This window comes from Lampetra planeri, chromosome 61 (assembly GCF_965212315.1).
Source record: "Lampetra planeri chromosome 61, kcLamPlan1.2.h2, whole genome shotgun sequence".
NCBI classification, from domain to species: Eukaryota; Metazoa; Chordata; class Hyperoartia; order Petromyzontiformes; family Petromyzontidae; genus Lampetra; species Lampetra planeri.
The window spans coordinates 602,904-617,754 of record NC_136167.1 but is presented as its reverse complement, the minus strand read 5'-3'; the positions used below and the strand labels follow the sequence as shown (position 1 = coordinate 617,754).

The following is a 14,851-nucleotide window of genomic DNA, read 5'->3' as shown; positions in this document are numbered from 1 at the left end:
GTTTTAACATCTTAACACAACTGTTTTATGTCCAGAAAGGTTAAAACCTATTCTTATATTGTGATACTGGCAAGGGAGGTTCCGTGATGTAGCTGGTAAAATTATAATATAGTTTAGTTTTATGAGTATTGTTTTGTGATCTGCTTTGCACCCCTATCGTGTTTTGTTGTTGTTGTTGAAATGTTCGGACCCCCGTCGCCCCACTGGACATCTGTAACACGAAAAACGCTTCATAGATTCCGACTCTGGCAATATGTTGCTTGGAGCCTCGATGCCAATGTCGTGGCCAGGAGAGACACAGACAGAGCGAGAGAGTTCGCGTCGTTTCGCCTTTCCTCCTCCTCCGTCGATGGAACGCCCAGACCAGAAGTGGCTTTACCATTTGGTGTCAATTCGTTCATTGTTTGCGTGGTCACATTCTCACCGCTGCTACTGCTGCTACTCGCGGATTGTGGCTGGCCCTTAAACTCCCGTTCTTCGGAGGAGGCGTGCACATCGTCGGCCTGATGATGTGTCCGATGCGGTCGACGATTTGCGGCGGCGTCGGCTTCGAGGATTGCCAAAGAGACACTGCTGATGAGAAACCGTGTGTCGAAACCAATCCCTCAAACGTGGGTACCCAGTGCGGCGGGGTTGTTAAACATCGCCGCTGGGGATACAAAGGCGGTCGGGCGTGGTGGTGGCCACCCCACACCCCTCGCTTCGTGAGTGGTGCCGGCCTTCGTAGGTGCAAATGCTCTCTAAACAGCCCTTGCCCCAACAGTCTGTTGAGACTACACGGTGGGGAGGGAGGGTGTCTTTGTCTTTGTCGAAACCAGACCCAGGACATTGGTGGAGGCCGCCGAGATAAAAGTCTCCTGAAGTGATGTTGCAGTACTGCCGAGGATGGAATGTGTAAACACGTTTGCGACGTGAAGAGGCAGACACGGAAAGTGGCCGCGTTGTCTGCTTATTTAATCCGCGCTCTGTTTGAAGAAGTTCCATTTCTCCATCGCCCCCCCCCCCACCCCCTAAACAAACCAACAAAGTGGTTTGCCCCAAAGTAATTGTCGTGCACCTGGGTAAACCCAGCATGTTCAAAGGGGGGGGGGGAGTGGTGGGTTGAGTGGTTGGGCCCGCGGGGCAGTTTACAAATGCCTATAGACCCTGATGGAAATGGTTTCTTCCAGAGTCGTTTGCGTGCGCTGTGCGCCACACCTTAAGAGAGGTCCATTAAATACTTTGACTTTGTTGGACACACTCTGCAGGTGTCTCTGCGTCAGCCGTGGAACGTACTTTGTTGTATGAAGGAATTGTCGGGCAGTGGTGCTCTCGGCGTGAGCAAGATTGTATCTCCTCCCCAAAGTATCTAAAGTGGGGATTTGGTGGGGGGGGGGGTCATGGGAAAATTAAATAGGTTGTGCATCAATTATCAGATCACAAATCATCATCGTCATAAGGCATGGCGAGTCTGTTTCGTCTCACCCACGCTCCGGTTCCGCCACCACCAAACACTGCAGGTCACACGCAACACAATTCACTTGTACGCTCACCCGTCCACTCGCTTGCACACTCACCCACTCGCCCATTCACCCACTCGTGTTCACCCACTCACTTGCTAAGTCACTCACCCACTCACTCAGCCACTCACTCACCCACTCACTTGCTAAGTCACTCACCAACTCACTCACTCACCCACTCACCCACTCGGTTACCCACTCACTTGCCAAGTCACTCACCCACTCACTCACTCAGCCACTCACTCACTCGGTTACCCACTCACTTGCCAAGTCACTCACCCACTCACTCACTCAGCCACTCGTTCACTCACTCACTTGCTAAGTCACTCACCCACTCACTCAGCCACTCACTCACCCACTCGTTCACCCACTCACTTGCTAAGTCACTCACTCACTCACTCACCCACTCACTCACCCACTCGTTCGCCCACTCACTTGCTAAGTCACTCAGTCACTCAGCCACTCACTCACCCACTCACTTGCTAAGTCACTCACCCACTCACTCACCCACTCGTTCACCCACTCGTTCACACACTCACTTGCCAACTCACCCGCTCGCTCACCACTGTGCAGGTCACACACAACACACTCACTTGCACACTCGCTGGAGACACGTGTTACGCTGTTATCCGTTACACCGTTGCGATTGGTCTTTGGTGCTGGCCCCTTGATGCCCTGTGGGCCCTGCACTCGGCAACTGTCATCCACTGCTGCATGAAAGCCTCCTGACGACCACCATTTAAGGAATCCTTTCGAAACAGCAATGCCCATCTTGCACAGGAGGCACCCACATCGTTCCATCTCTTCCTCCGGCGTGCGTGGAGGGTGAGCGCACTACGGTGATTATGAGATGTTAACTACCTCGGCTGGTGTACAGGAGGTCGTGGGTTTGATCCCCACCCTGACGCCTGCTGCTGTAGATTTTAAGTTTGCGTCTCTCCTTCTCTCTCTCACCCCGTGATCACGTGGATTTTTCCCGGGGTTCCTCCAGTTTTTCCCTCCCACATTTTAGAACCAACGTCACGCGTTCCGAGTATTTGTCTATCGCTATAGATTTCACACACAACGACGACAACGACGACGATAAGCCACTCTGTTGAAGAGATGATTTGTGATGGCCGGGCGGGGGGGGTTCGTTTCTCGCAAAAGAAATATCCGTGTAGCTCAGTGGGGCGGCCTCACCGAGTAAAATATAAAAAAAAAGTTTAAATGGTGATTTTAAAACCGGAGACGTTGACCCCCCAGTGGTTTCCTGCCCCCTCTCCGCCGGTGGCGCTATCCGAGCCCCAGCGCGGCCTGCGGGACGCCGCAGACTCCTGCACGTCCCGGCGCTGTTCACCACCGTGATGATGATGAGAGAGAGAGACACGCAAACTAGAAATATACAGCAGCAGGCGTCAGGGTCGGGATCGAACCCACGACCTCCTGTACACCAGGCGAGGTAGTTAACATCTCCTAGCCACCGTGATGATGATGAGAGAGAGAGAGAGACACACAAACTCGAAATATACAGCAGCAGGGGTCAGAGTTGAGATCGAACCCACGACCTCCTGTAGACTAGGCGAGGTAGTCAACATCTCCTAGCCACCGTGATGAGAGAGACACGCAAACTCCCAATATACAGCAGCAGGCGTCAGGGTCGTGATCGAACCCACGACCTCCTGTTCACCAGGCGAGGTAGTTAACATCTCCTAGCCACCTTGATGATGATGAGAGAGAGACACACGCAAACTCCAAATATACAGCAGCAGACGTCTGGGTCGGGATCATCATCATCATCGTCGCCGCTCATCCATCACTCCAGAGGACAAACGTCACGTCGCAATAGCGGGCGAACGTTTCGCGTAATCCACTCGGGTGCGTGGTGTTTTATCCTTCGGTTTCTCTTTCTGTTGTTGTGTTGTTGTTGTTATTGCGTTGCGTGGTGTGTCGAGCCCCCACTGACAACTGCCATTACATGGGGAGCGGCCGTTCGACTTCTCTTCTTTAATTGCTATGATCGTGACCGCTGCGGTGTGGCAAATCAGGTCACGCTCTTAATCGCGGAAATTTGCAAACGACCCACGACCAAATTGCAGCTCGTTTAATTGCCGTGGCCCCCGGTGCTGCCGTGCGGATACGTTTTTTGGGCGGCTTTCGATGGCTGGGAATGCTGCGACTTTAATCTGCCCAGAGCACAGAGACGGGGCCACGGGGCGAAATCTCTAAGGGGTTTTCAGTCTGAGCCGGCGGTCTGAGATTAAAAGTGGGTTCTTAAGTGTAGAGAGCGGGGTGGTGGTGGGGGGTGTTATTGGATCATCTTTGACCAAAGTTACATGGCCCTGATCTGCCCCCAGCCCCCACCCCCTCCCCCCCCCGCCCCCTTCCCCCCAGGTAGCCCACGGTTAACCCGATCTGGCAGGGGCTCAAACTGCGAGACACTGGCCAACGGGGTAGGAGGGTTTAGGCCAACGGTGGAAGAGTAGGCCAACAACACCCTCGAGAGATGGGGTAGGGGGGTGGGGGGTGGGCCGGGCCCCCCCTTTTTCTAGTATACCCCCCTTACAATTTGGATGCTTCTTTCGTCGGCGGTGGCGTGCGTGAGAGAATCGGTCGCAAAAATCCTGGAGCGCATTTTCCTATCGACCTCCCACCCCTTCCCCCTCTATGCCCCCTACCCCTCCCCCACTGTTAAAGAGAGAGAAGATGGCATCTCGGATGCCGTCTCACCTGGCTCGCAATGAAAGGGTGGAGGAGGTGGTGGTGGTTGAGTGATTGAACGGCTCCTGGGTTGATGTTGACACAGTAAACACACACAACAACAAAAACCTCAGCCGCTTTTTTGTTCAACAGGCCCGTTTGGTCATCGCCATCTCTCTCGCTCTTTCGTGGATGTTCAGCCGATGATTTTAACTTCTCGGTTCTCCTCCGATGTGTGTCTGTGTCCGTGCGCGCGCATGTGTTCAAGTCGTGTGGCGGAGCGGTGGTGCAGCGGTTAGCGCTACGCTGTGTGTGTGTCTGAGTGTGAGTGTCTCTGAGTGTCTGTGTGTCTGTGTGTGTTTGTGTCTGTGTGTGTGTGGGGGGAGCGGCGGTGCAGCGGTTAGCGCCACGCTGTGTGTGTGTGTGTGTCTGAGTGTGTGTGTGTGTCTCTGAGTGTGTGTGTGTGTGTCTCTGTGTGTGTGTCTCTGAGTGTGTGTGTGTCTCTGAGTGTGTGTGTGTGTGTGGAGCGGTGGTGTAGCGGTTAGCGCGCTGCGCTACGAACCCGGCGACCCGAGTTCCATTCCCGCTCACGTCCAACACCCACAGTGACGATTATCTGTACCGGTCCTGGGCCTCCCATTAGGTCGACTCGGCCTCAAATGAGTACCTGGTGCGGTGTGTAAACATCGCCACTGGGGGGGAGACAAAGGCGGCCGGGCGTGGTGTTAGCCACCCACCCCCTCGCACGGAACGTTTGTTGGTGTACCCTGCCTTTTTGAATTGATGGTGCAAAGCTCGAAGACTGTGTGCGGGCACAACACTTTCCGTCAGCGGTTGGCACGTATTGGCACTTGCAGGGCTGTCTGTGGAACTTTAGCCCCGCGCATGTATCGGCATTGCCACTGTCTTAGGACCGTGCGAGCTAAAAATGATCTTAGACTTGCGCCGTATGGAGGAGGGGTGGCTGTTATTGTTCCATGTTGGTTTCTCGAAATCTGGAGGAATCCGGTGATTGAGGAATGAGAGTTTGCGCTTTTTTTATGTGCGATTTTGATTATTTTGTTTGCGGTGTCTCTCTCTCTCTCCCCGTGGTCGCGTGGATTTTCCTCCCTGGTCGTCCAGGTTTTTTTCCCTTCTCCACATTTAGAATCAACGTCGCCCCATGCGTTCAAAGAGTGTTTGGCTACCGCTATAATTTTCCACATGATGATTGATGACGGTGTAATAATGAGCCACTGGCTTGTGTTGGCATTTGTGGCCAAGTTGCTTCTGTAAAGAAAGCCACATCGCTGTTCAGTGGGCCTTAGCTGGCAAAGTAAACAGTTTCGTTTCATGAATATATGAGCCCCATCTTCCTTACTTTTAAAAATAGGAAAGCTGTCTCGGGTGTGGACCAATCAACTTCAAGGACAGTGCATACATTATCAGAGTTATGTTTTTTGTTTGCATTATGACTGCAGGTATTGTGGTCAATGCAAACATGACTCTTCGTAAAAAAAAGGTGTCAGTTTTGTTGCCAGATGAAAGGGTAAAAAAACAATTATCATATTTTTTACTGGCAAATGAGGTTCCAATGGTGTAAACGTGTTGTACGTTCATTGGGTATGTTTGACCTTGTTGTTATTACACATGTTTGAAGTTAATACTACAATGGCAAACGTGTACTTTTTGTTAACGTATTTGGCGACAGTAACTGCTATAAATTTGCACGTGTGATGATGTTTGACAGGTCATCTGGTTGAGCTTATTTGTTGTGACCAGGTCTCTTCTGGGAAAGAAACTAATAGCTTATTGGTTCTTTCGGTAAAGTCACGTAGAATGGAAATAATAAAATAATAAAAAATAAAACATAATAAAATAATTCTCACAGTGAGAATTATTTTATTATGTTTTATTCTCACAGTGAGAATTATTTTATTGGTTTATTTTTATTATTTTATTATTTCCATTCTACGTGACTTTACCGAAAGAACCAAGAAGATGAATCCCTGCAGTCACGAAAGCTTTAAATCGAAATTAAAGATAATATCTCGGCACGATCTGACGTATTCGTAAATGTCATTATCGTTGCTATTTCGTTTTTCTCTTTGTCAATTTGCTTGCTCAACCCACGTGGGTGAGTCTCGAGCCGCAAAAGCGAGGGCCTCATCCGAGGAGTCTCATCCTTTGTGAGTTTCTTCAAATTCCTCGGGTTGAGCAAAAAAATCAAGTTAAACCCGCAGAAACTTCCAGCTTGGCCGCCCAACGATGTTGATTCTGCAGCCACACCAACTTGAAAATATGTCGCTGTGAGGAATTAAGGGGGGCGGGCGTGCAGTTGGCGGCGGTGGTGGGTGGGCGATGTTATTATTCTATATTTTTTTTAACAATTGGGGGACATTATGTTCAGTTTGCGATAGCGTCTCCGTCATTTTTTTTGTTCAGAAATTATGGGGGTGGGGAGTTCGCGTATTTTTTAATGGTGGTCGTGATGCCAATTGTTAGCTTAACTTTCTTGGCAATTTGATAGCTTGGCAGTTGTGTGTGTGTATGAGCGCGCGTGTGTGTGTGTGGGGAGCGGTGGGTGCAGCGGTTAGCGCTATGCTGCGCTACGAACCCGGCCACCCGAGTTCGATTCCCGCTCGCGGCCAACAACGCCTGCAACGATTATCTGAACCGGTCCTGGGCCTCCCCTAGGTAGACTCGGCCTCAACACGAGTACCTAGTGCGGTGTAGTAAACATCGCCACTGGGGAGACAAAGGCGGTCGGGCGTGGTGCTGGTCACCCACCCCCTCGTGTGCCACAGTGCCGGCCTTCGTAGGTGCTCGCTAACAGCACTTGCTCCTACAGTCTGTTAAGGCTACACGGGGGATCTTTGTCTTGTGTGTGTGTAGGCGCGTGCGTGTTCTGCTGTCCAGGATATTCCCTGCGCGTGTGTGTGCCGGCACCACCAACACCACCACCACCACCAACCAGCCCTCACCACCACCACCAACACCACCACCAACACCACCACCACCAACAACAACACCAACACCACCACCAACACCACCACCACCACAAACACCACTAACACCACTAACACCACCAACACCACCACCACCAACACCACCACCGCCACCAACCAGCCCTCACCACCAACACCACCACCAACACGAGTGACTATTAAACCGAACCGATCCTGGGACCTCCCCCAGGTCGACTCGGCCTCGAATGAGTCAGCCGTCACAGTCGGCTGTAAAAACATCAGGGAGACAAAGGCGGCCGGGCATGGCGCTGGCCACGTGCTCCCTTGCCCACCGTCATAGACTGGCTCTTACTCGCTACTAACAGCAACTTGCATCCTAACAGTCTGTTGAGGCTATAGGGGGGGGGGAAGGGTGGAGTGGGAGGGAGGGGGGAATCTTTGTCGTGTGTTGGTGCAGGAGGCACAATGGGGTTTGAATAGAGGAGGAGGAGGGGGGGTCGCGCCCGTGATGTGTGGTTCTGCGTCGGGGTGTGTTTGCAGACTGAGCAGTTGTCGCCAGTTTTCCCACGCGTTGGAATGCGTGTCCCAGAACCCAAAGCCCCCCACCACCGCACCCGCCCTCAAACTGACTCAATCACCCCCACCCCCATACACACACCCACTCAGCCATACACACACCCACCCACTCAGCCATCACACACACACATCCATACACACACCCAGTCACCCATACACACACCCACCCACTCAGCCATCACACACACACATCCATACACACACCCAGTCACCCATACACACACCCACCCACTCAGCCATCACACACACACATCCATACACACACCCAGTCACCCATACACACACACACCCACTCACCCATACACACACCCACTCACCCATACACACAGACACTCACCCATACACACACACACCCACGCATACACACACCCACTTACCCATACACACATACACCCATATACACACCCACACACACACACCCACTCACCCATCACACACCCTCCCATACACCCACCCATACACACACACACCCATACACACACCCACTCACCCATACACACACACCCATCTACACAACCACCCACCCTCCCACCAACCCACGCACACGCAGACATACCCCCACCCCCACACCACCGACTCAATCACCCATCCCACACGGCCATCCACCCATAACGCGCGCGAACTCGCGCAAGCGGTACACCCACCCACCCACCGACAGACCGACTCAATTGCCCGCCCACTCACCCACCACCCTTCTACCCCGCACACACAGCTGTACACCCTCAAACCATCCACCACTCCCACCAACGAGACAAAGACAAAGATGCCCCGTGTAGCCTTCACAGACCATCGAGGCAAGTGCTGTTGGCGAGTAGCACCTACGAAAGCCGGCACGGCACACGAGGGTGTGGGTGGGTGGCCAGCACCGCCTTTGTCTCGCCCAGTGGCGACGTTTACGACACGCCGCACCGGGTACTCATTTTTAGGCCGAGTCGACCTAGGGGAAGGCCCGGGAACGGTTCAGATAATCGTCAGCGGTGCTGGCCACGAGCGGGATTGGAGCTCGGTTCGCGTGGTGCTGGCCGCTACCCTCACAAACCACCCACCCACCCATCTCGCCTGCCCTCTAACCCTCATCCTCCCCCGCACCACCACGGACCCGGCCACCTTTTAACACGACCTCAACCTTCAAATTCTTCGTGCAATAAAGCTGCTGCCCCCCCTCTCCCCTCAATCACAATGCCAACAGAAGGCAGCACAAACTAAATAAATGAATTAAAACCGCCCCGTTCGCCAGCACCACCACCCACCCAACCAACCACACACACAGCGCAACAAAGGGATATTGTCAGCGTGGATCATTGTGGCCACGTAACTCCCCCCACCCCGCTCACCCCCCCCCTCCTCCTCCCCACCAATGGAGCGACGAAGACGTTGGTAGTAGATTTGGGCACAATTGACGGCCGCTTGCTCGTTCCAAGGCGCGGCGGGCCGTTGTTCACTTTTCTCTCGCTCCTCCGGAGAAGTTTTTTTGTTTGTGGGTTTGGCTGCGGTGGGGTGGGGGTGGCCCCGAGTTATTCCATCGGCGTCGCCCGGCGAAGGTTTGCTGCCACGTTCGTTCGAAGCGATTCGTGTCGAGAGTACCAGTCAATTTTCACGACGACGACGATGATGATGATGATGAAAGTCGCTTCGTTGAGCCATCGTTGGCGAGGTCGCTTCTAAAAGAAGAGCTTACGTTAGCTCAGTGGCAGCCTTGCCTGGTAGAATAAAAAAAATAGTTGATAGTGTTATAGCAGGAGTGGGAAACCTTCTTTCTGCCAAGGGCCATTTGAATATTTATAGCATCATTCGCGGGCCATACAAAATTATCAACTTAAAAATTAGCCTGTTATATTTGGGCAAACATTTAATTAACTCGCCGCTAATGCGATGGCAGGAACTGCTTCTCCTTTGGCGAGGCGTGTGATGTTAGCTGGTATCACACACACATCCATACACAAACCCAGTCACCCATACACACACACACCCATACACACACCCACTAACCCATACACACACCCACCCATACACCCACCCACCCATACACACACACACCCATACACACAACCACCCACCCATACACACATACACCCACGCATACACACACTCACTTACCCATACACACACATGATGTTGCTGCTACTCGCAACTGCTTTTCCAGGTTTGCTCCTAGATTTATCAAATTTCGAGTCCCGCCTGCGGTTGCCTTTACAGGGCCACACCAAATCATTTCGCGGGCCTCATACGGCCCGCGGGCCGGACGTTCCCCACCCCTGTTTTATAGTGATGCCACCACCCCCCTCCCCGCCTCCTCCTTCCTCCGTAATAAAAGTAAGGGGAAAAAAAATTGACGCAACTCGTTTGGACGGAACGACCTTCTTGGGGAGAGGTGGCACCTTGTCAATGCGAACACCGGTTCATTGCGAGCACAAACCCCGAAGCTGGTGTTGACCAGAGGTCGCAAACGGGTTTTGATTCCTTACCCGTACCCGGCCGCACCAGGGTCGCAATTGGGTACCCGTACCCTACCCGATACCCGGCTACCCGTACCCGGCCGGGTATCGGGTAGGGTACGGGTACGGGTACCCGATTGCGACCTCTGGGATGAAGCCATGTTGCAGGCGCGGGTGGGTTGATTCTACGAACTTGAATTGTGAGAAGAGACAAGACGTTGGGAAATGAGTGACAAACGGTGACTCACCAGTGACTCACGGCCTACCTGTAGCCGTACCCGGCCGCATCAGGGTCGCAAACGGGTACCCGTACCCGGTCGGGTATGAGTAGCCGGGTATCGGGTACCCAGTTGCGACCTCTGGTGTTGATGTCAGCTGTTGGCGCTTGCTGGAACGAACGCGGGCGAAAGTGCCTGCCGATTTTGACGAGTCTCTAAATCGTCGCGACGACGCTGCCATCTCTTTGACGCTTTGGAATGCGCGGAAGTTTGTTCGGGAAGTGAAATGTTTCGAAAGAAAAGAAAAAAAATACGAGATGAACCTTAATCGCGACGACGGAATTGGTGAAAAACGGACGAAAAAAATTACCGTCCGCCATGTATCGTACCATACCGAGAGCGTGGTATCGTCACATTGCGGCAAGCCGACTGGTGATTACACCGGGGCAAATCGCTGTGTATCCAGCAGAGGCCGTGATGATTATGACGCTGCAGAGTTGTTTTTGTTATAGTCACGACTATAGCTTTGTGTTGTTTTGTTTGACCGTTTTTATTTTTGTTCGTGTCACGATTATAACTCTACTATGTTGTTGTTTTGTTTGTGCCGCGATGTTGACCGTTGCTGCGTTTGTTTTTTTGTGCGTGCGTGTCTGTCTCTCTCTCTCGCTCGCTCGTGACTCAGGGCTGAACTGCCTGGACCCTCAACTGGCGTGCATGAACGGAGGCCGCTGCGTCACGAGGCAGACCAACGCCACCGGAGCCTGCGTGTGAGTGTTTGGAATCGCCGGCGACCAATTTGAACGTTTTTGGGTTTAGATCGCGTTATTTATAAATGTGTCGTAACCCTCCACCACCCGACATGGCCAATCGGTAAAAAAGTGTCACGTTGACAAAAGACAAAATAGTTCACTGCTGAATCTGCCGTTAGGGGCAGGGGGCGATGATTGCTGTGTTTCGATTGAAAGCTTTCGTGACTGCAGGGATTCATCTTCTTGGTTCTTGCGGTAAAGTCACGTAGAAAGGAAATAATAAAATAATAAAAAAATAAAACATAATAAAATAAAACAATAAAATACAATTCTCACGACGTTTCGGCCACAACGCAATGAATTCATTCGGACGCTGTCTTTCCGACAGACCTGTTCTTCACCTGAGGACGGCTGCTTGCGTTGTGGCCGAAACGTCGTCAGAATAGCATTTTATTATGTTTGAATTGTATTATTTTATTATTTCCCTTCTACGTGACTTTACCGAAAGAACTAAGAAGATTGCTGTGTTGTGTCACCTAGGGGGGGTACCCCCAGTAGCAGCTGTCCCTGTGCGGTGCAGGATAACCCAACGCCCGGCCTACGAGCGGGACATGAGTCTGCCAGTAGGGGCGGCGGTGGGGGGGGGGGCGGTGATTGCTGCTGTGTGTGTGTGTGGTCCCCGGTTTGGGTAATTTGCGCTGTCGTTCGTCCAACTTGAAAAACGTGGACCGTCGTTCGCTTCCACAGAAAGAAAAAAAAAACTGGCACCTGTTTCATAAACGACGGCTGTCCCAAAAGGTGTCATCCGTGCTTTCATGTTCACGGTATAATGGTAGTTGGACAGCGTGAAAGAGTAGGCCAAATACCCTGTAGAGAGACTCTCTCTCGAGAGAGAGAGAGAGTTAAAACCCTTCCACCGGCGGTGGAGTGGGTCAGGAAGTGCAAGGGCTGCTTTTCCTCTTTGACCTTTCTAATCAGAAAGGTCAACAGGTCGTGCGGTGGGGCACAGCGGGTTGGCGCGCCATTGCGCTCCGAACCCGGCCACTCGAGTTGGATTCTCAGGCCCTGGCGAGTGACGTCCAAAACCGCACCTTCCCCAACCCGCACGGACCGGCGTGGCGAAGTACGGTCAGACAAACTCTTACGGGCGAACAGGAGACGCGGGCCCGGTGCAGGCCTTCAACCCGATGAAGGCCCGAACACACACACACACGCACGGGCACGCGCGTAACAACGCACGGGTAAACCAAACTAAGCCACGTGGCGCACGCAGCCCACTCCCAGGGACTATTCTCTATACAATTAGTTATTTCGTTAAAGTCACGTAGGCAAAAAATTAAATAAAAATTAATAAAAAATAAAAACAATAAAATCACGACGTTTCGGAGGCAATACAAGCTTCCGTCTTCAGGTGAAACTGTCACAGCAAAAAATCTGTATCAAGTGGAGAGAAGTCCCAAGAGGTATGACCTTATATACTGGTTAGGGGGGGGGGAGGAGCCAGGAAGGGCCGCGGGAGAGGAGGAGTTGTGAGATGGTCAGTACTGCACATCACAAAGGCTCAGTTCCAGCAGCACTTCTCTCCACTTGATACAGATTTTTTGCTGTGACAGTTTCACCTGAAGACGGAAGCTTGTGTTGCCTCGGAAACGTCGTGATTTTATTGTTTTTATTTTTTATTAATTTTAATTTCATTTTTTACCTACGTGACTTTACCAAAAGAACTAAGTATGAATCCTTGCAGTCACGAAAGCTTCAAATCTAGGACGAGTCTCTGTTCCCGTTTCGCGTGGCCCTGCGTCCCGACGGGGGCAAGCGGCCCGCACGGCTGCCAAGCGCGCGTGAAGTCTTTGCGGGTTCGTGCCGTGTCGGATTTCCCAAGCGGCTGCGGATGGTTTCGCGGGTGCGATGTTCGGCATTTCGGCACACCCCGGCCATTACCACCAGCCATTGTGTGTCCCCCTTAAGACCCCCGGAGCCATTGTGAGTCGCCCATTGTGAGCAGCTTTTTGGTAGGGGGGGGGGGCAGAGCCGGTCGGCCCCACTTTGCCCCCCACCTTGCCCCCTCCTTTTAAAGGGGGCCGGTGCACACAGGTAAGTTTCGTCGTCGCCAAACGTCCGTGGTTTTGACGGCCCGCGGGCCGGCCTGGTTCATAACCGCGGTGGAGCGGTTTTAACCAAAACATTAATAATGAATTCTAGATTTGAAGCTTTCGTGACTGCAAGGAATCATATTCTTAGGTTTTTTCGGTAAAGTCACGTAGGTAAAACATCAAAATTAATGAAATAAAATAAAAACAAAAATCACGACGTTTCGGAGGCAACACAAGTCTCCGTCATCAGGTGGGACCGTCACAGCCAGATTAGCTGCCACTTGATGCAGCTAATCTGGCTGTGACGGTCCCACCTGATGACGGAGACTTGTGTTGCCTCCGAAAAGTCGTGTTTTTTGTTTTTGTTTTTATTTTATTTCATTAATTTTGATGTTTTACCTACGTGACTTTACCGAAAAAACCTAACAATATTAATAATGATGACGACGATGCCGACGATGACGATGCACGCTTTCCCCGCACACACTTCGCTGCCAGCGGACGAGACACATCCCGTGACCTAAGGTCACCCCCGTCGTCATCGTCGTCATCACGATCCATGGGCAGGTAGAGAGCCCGCAGGGGTCCCACGGCACATTTGGTCATGTGACCCGAGGGGTGGTGTCAGATTGTGCTCCGTCCCATGGGCTGCGTAGGCTCGGATCGTCGGCCTTACGTTCTACACCACCACCCCCCCATCCCCCACCGTGCGTGTTTATCTGCGGAGCGGAGAAGTGCGGGCAACCTCTCCCTGCCTCCTTTCCTGCTTTCTTTACAGCGGAGGCGGGTGGGTGGGTGGGGTGGAGAAGCACTTTGATACTGCCCAGGGCTGTCCCCAAATAAGCAAAAACATAGCACCCCCACCCCCCCCCAGAGTAGCTCAAGGTGGGGGGCGGGGGGGTGGGGGGGGCTCTCAGGATTAAAGACAAATTGTGAAGGGTCTACGGAATCTTTCTTAACGTTTTCTCTCTCTCCAGCCAAACGTTGGGACATTTTTTTTTACACTCTGGGCTGTGCTTTTTAAACGGGTGGTGGTGGGGTGGTGGGGGTAAGTGGGGGTGGTGGGGGTGGTGGGGGGTGATGATGGTGGGGGTGGTGAGGGTAGTGGGGGGTGGTGGGGGTGATGATGGTGGTGGGGGGTGGTGAGGGTAGTGGGGGGTGGTGGGGGTGGTGGTGGGGGGGTGGGTGTGTGGGTGGGTGAATATCGGGCGGAGGAGTTTGATTGACCGGTCGTGTGCGCCGAAATTCGTGCCAATTCAACTTTGCCAGCAAGCCGCCCCCCCCCATCCCCATTTTTTATTTTTGTCTCCTCTCCACCGCCTTTGTTTTGAAATCCTGCGGAAGCTCCGTGTCGGCCGGATGGCACGGAGATGTCGCCGGCATCGCCGATGCGACCGGCACCGCCGCTGCCAATCCGGGGCTCCGCGTCGGTGACGATCGGCGCTCTCGGGGGGAGCGAGAGTTGATGGTTTCGCCAACGACTTGTTACCCAGACACCCGGGGTTGGTCCGGGTGCGGGATGGTGCGGCCGCGCTTGTGCGATCGTTCGAACGCAAATCAAACGGTTGCCGTGAAACCTTGCCGGTGCGTTTGCAATTGGCGACGGCGTTCCCGCACTTTTTGAAACTAAAACCGCAGAAGAGTTTCTCTGGTA

General features: G+C 52.8%; 1 protein-coding gene across 2 annotated transcripts in view; it reads left to right on the top strand.

Moving 5' to 3' along the window:
• The window catches only part of LOC144736579 (neurogenic locus notch homolog protein 1-like), a 112,048-nt gene that overhangs the window by 6,090 nt on the left and 91,107 nt on the right, over nt 1-14,851 (top strand). For both annotated transcript variants that reach the window (XM_078619143.1, XM_078619142.1), the window contains exon 2: nt 11,038-11,122. In XM_078619143.1, the coding sequence (XP_078475269.1) occupies nt 11,038-11,122 (85 nt within the window). The remainder of the gene's footprint in view (nt 1-11,037; nt 11,123-14,851) is intronic.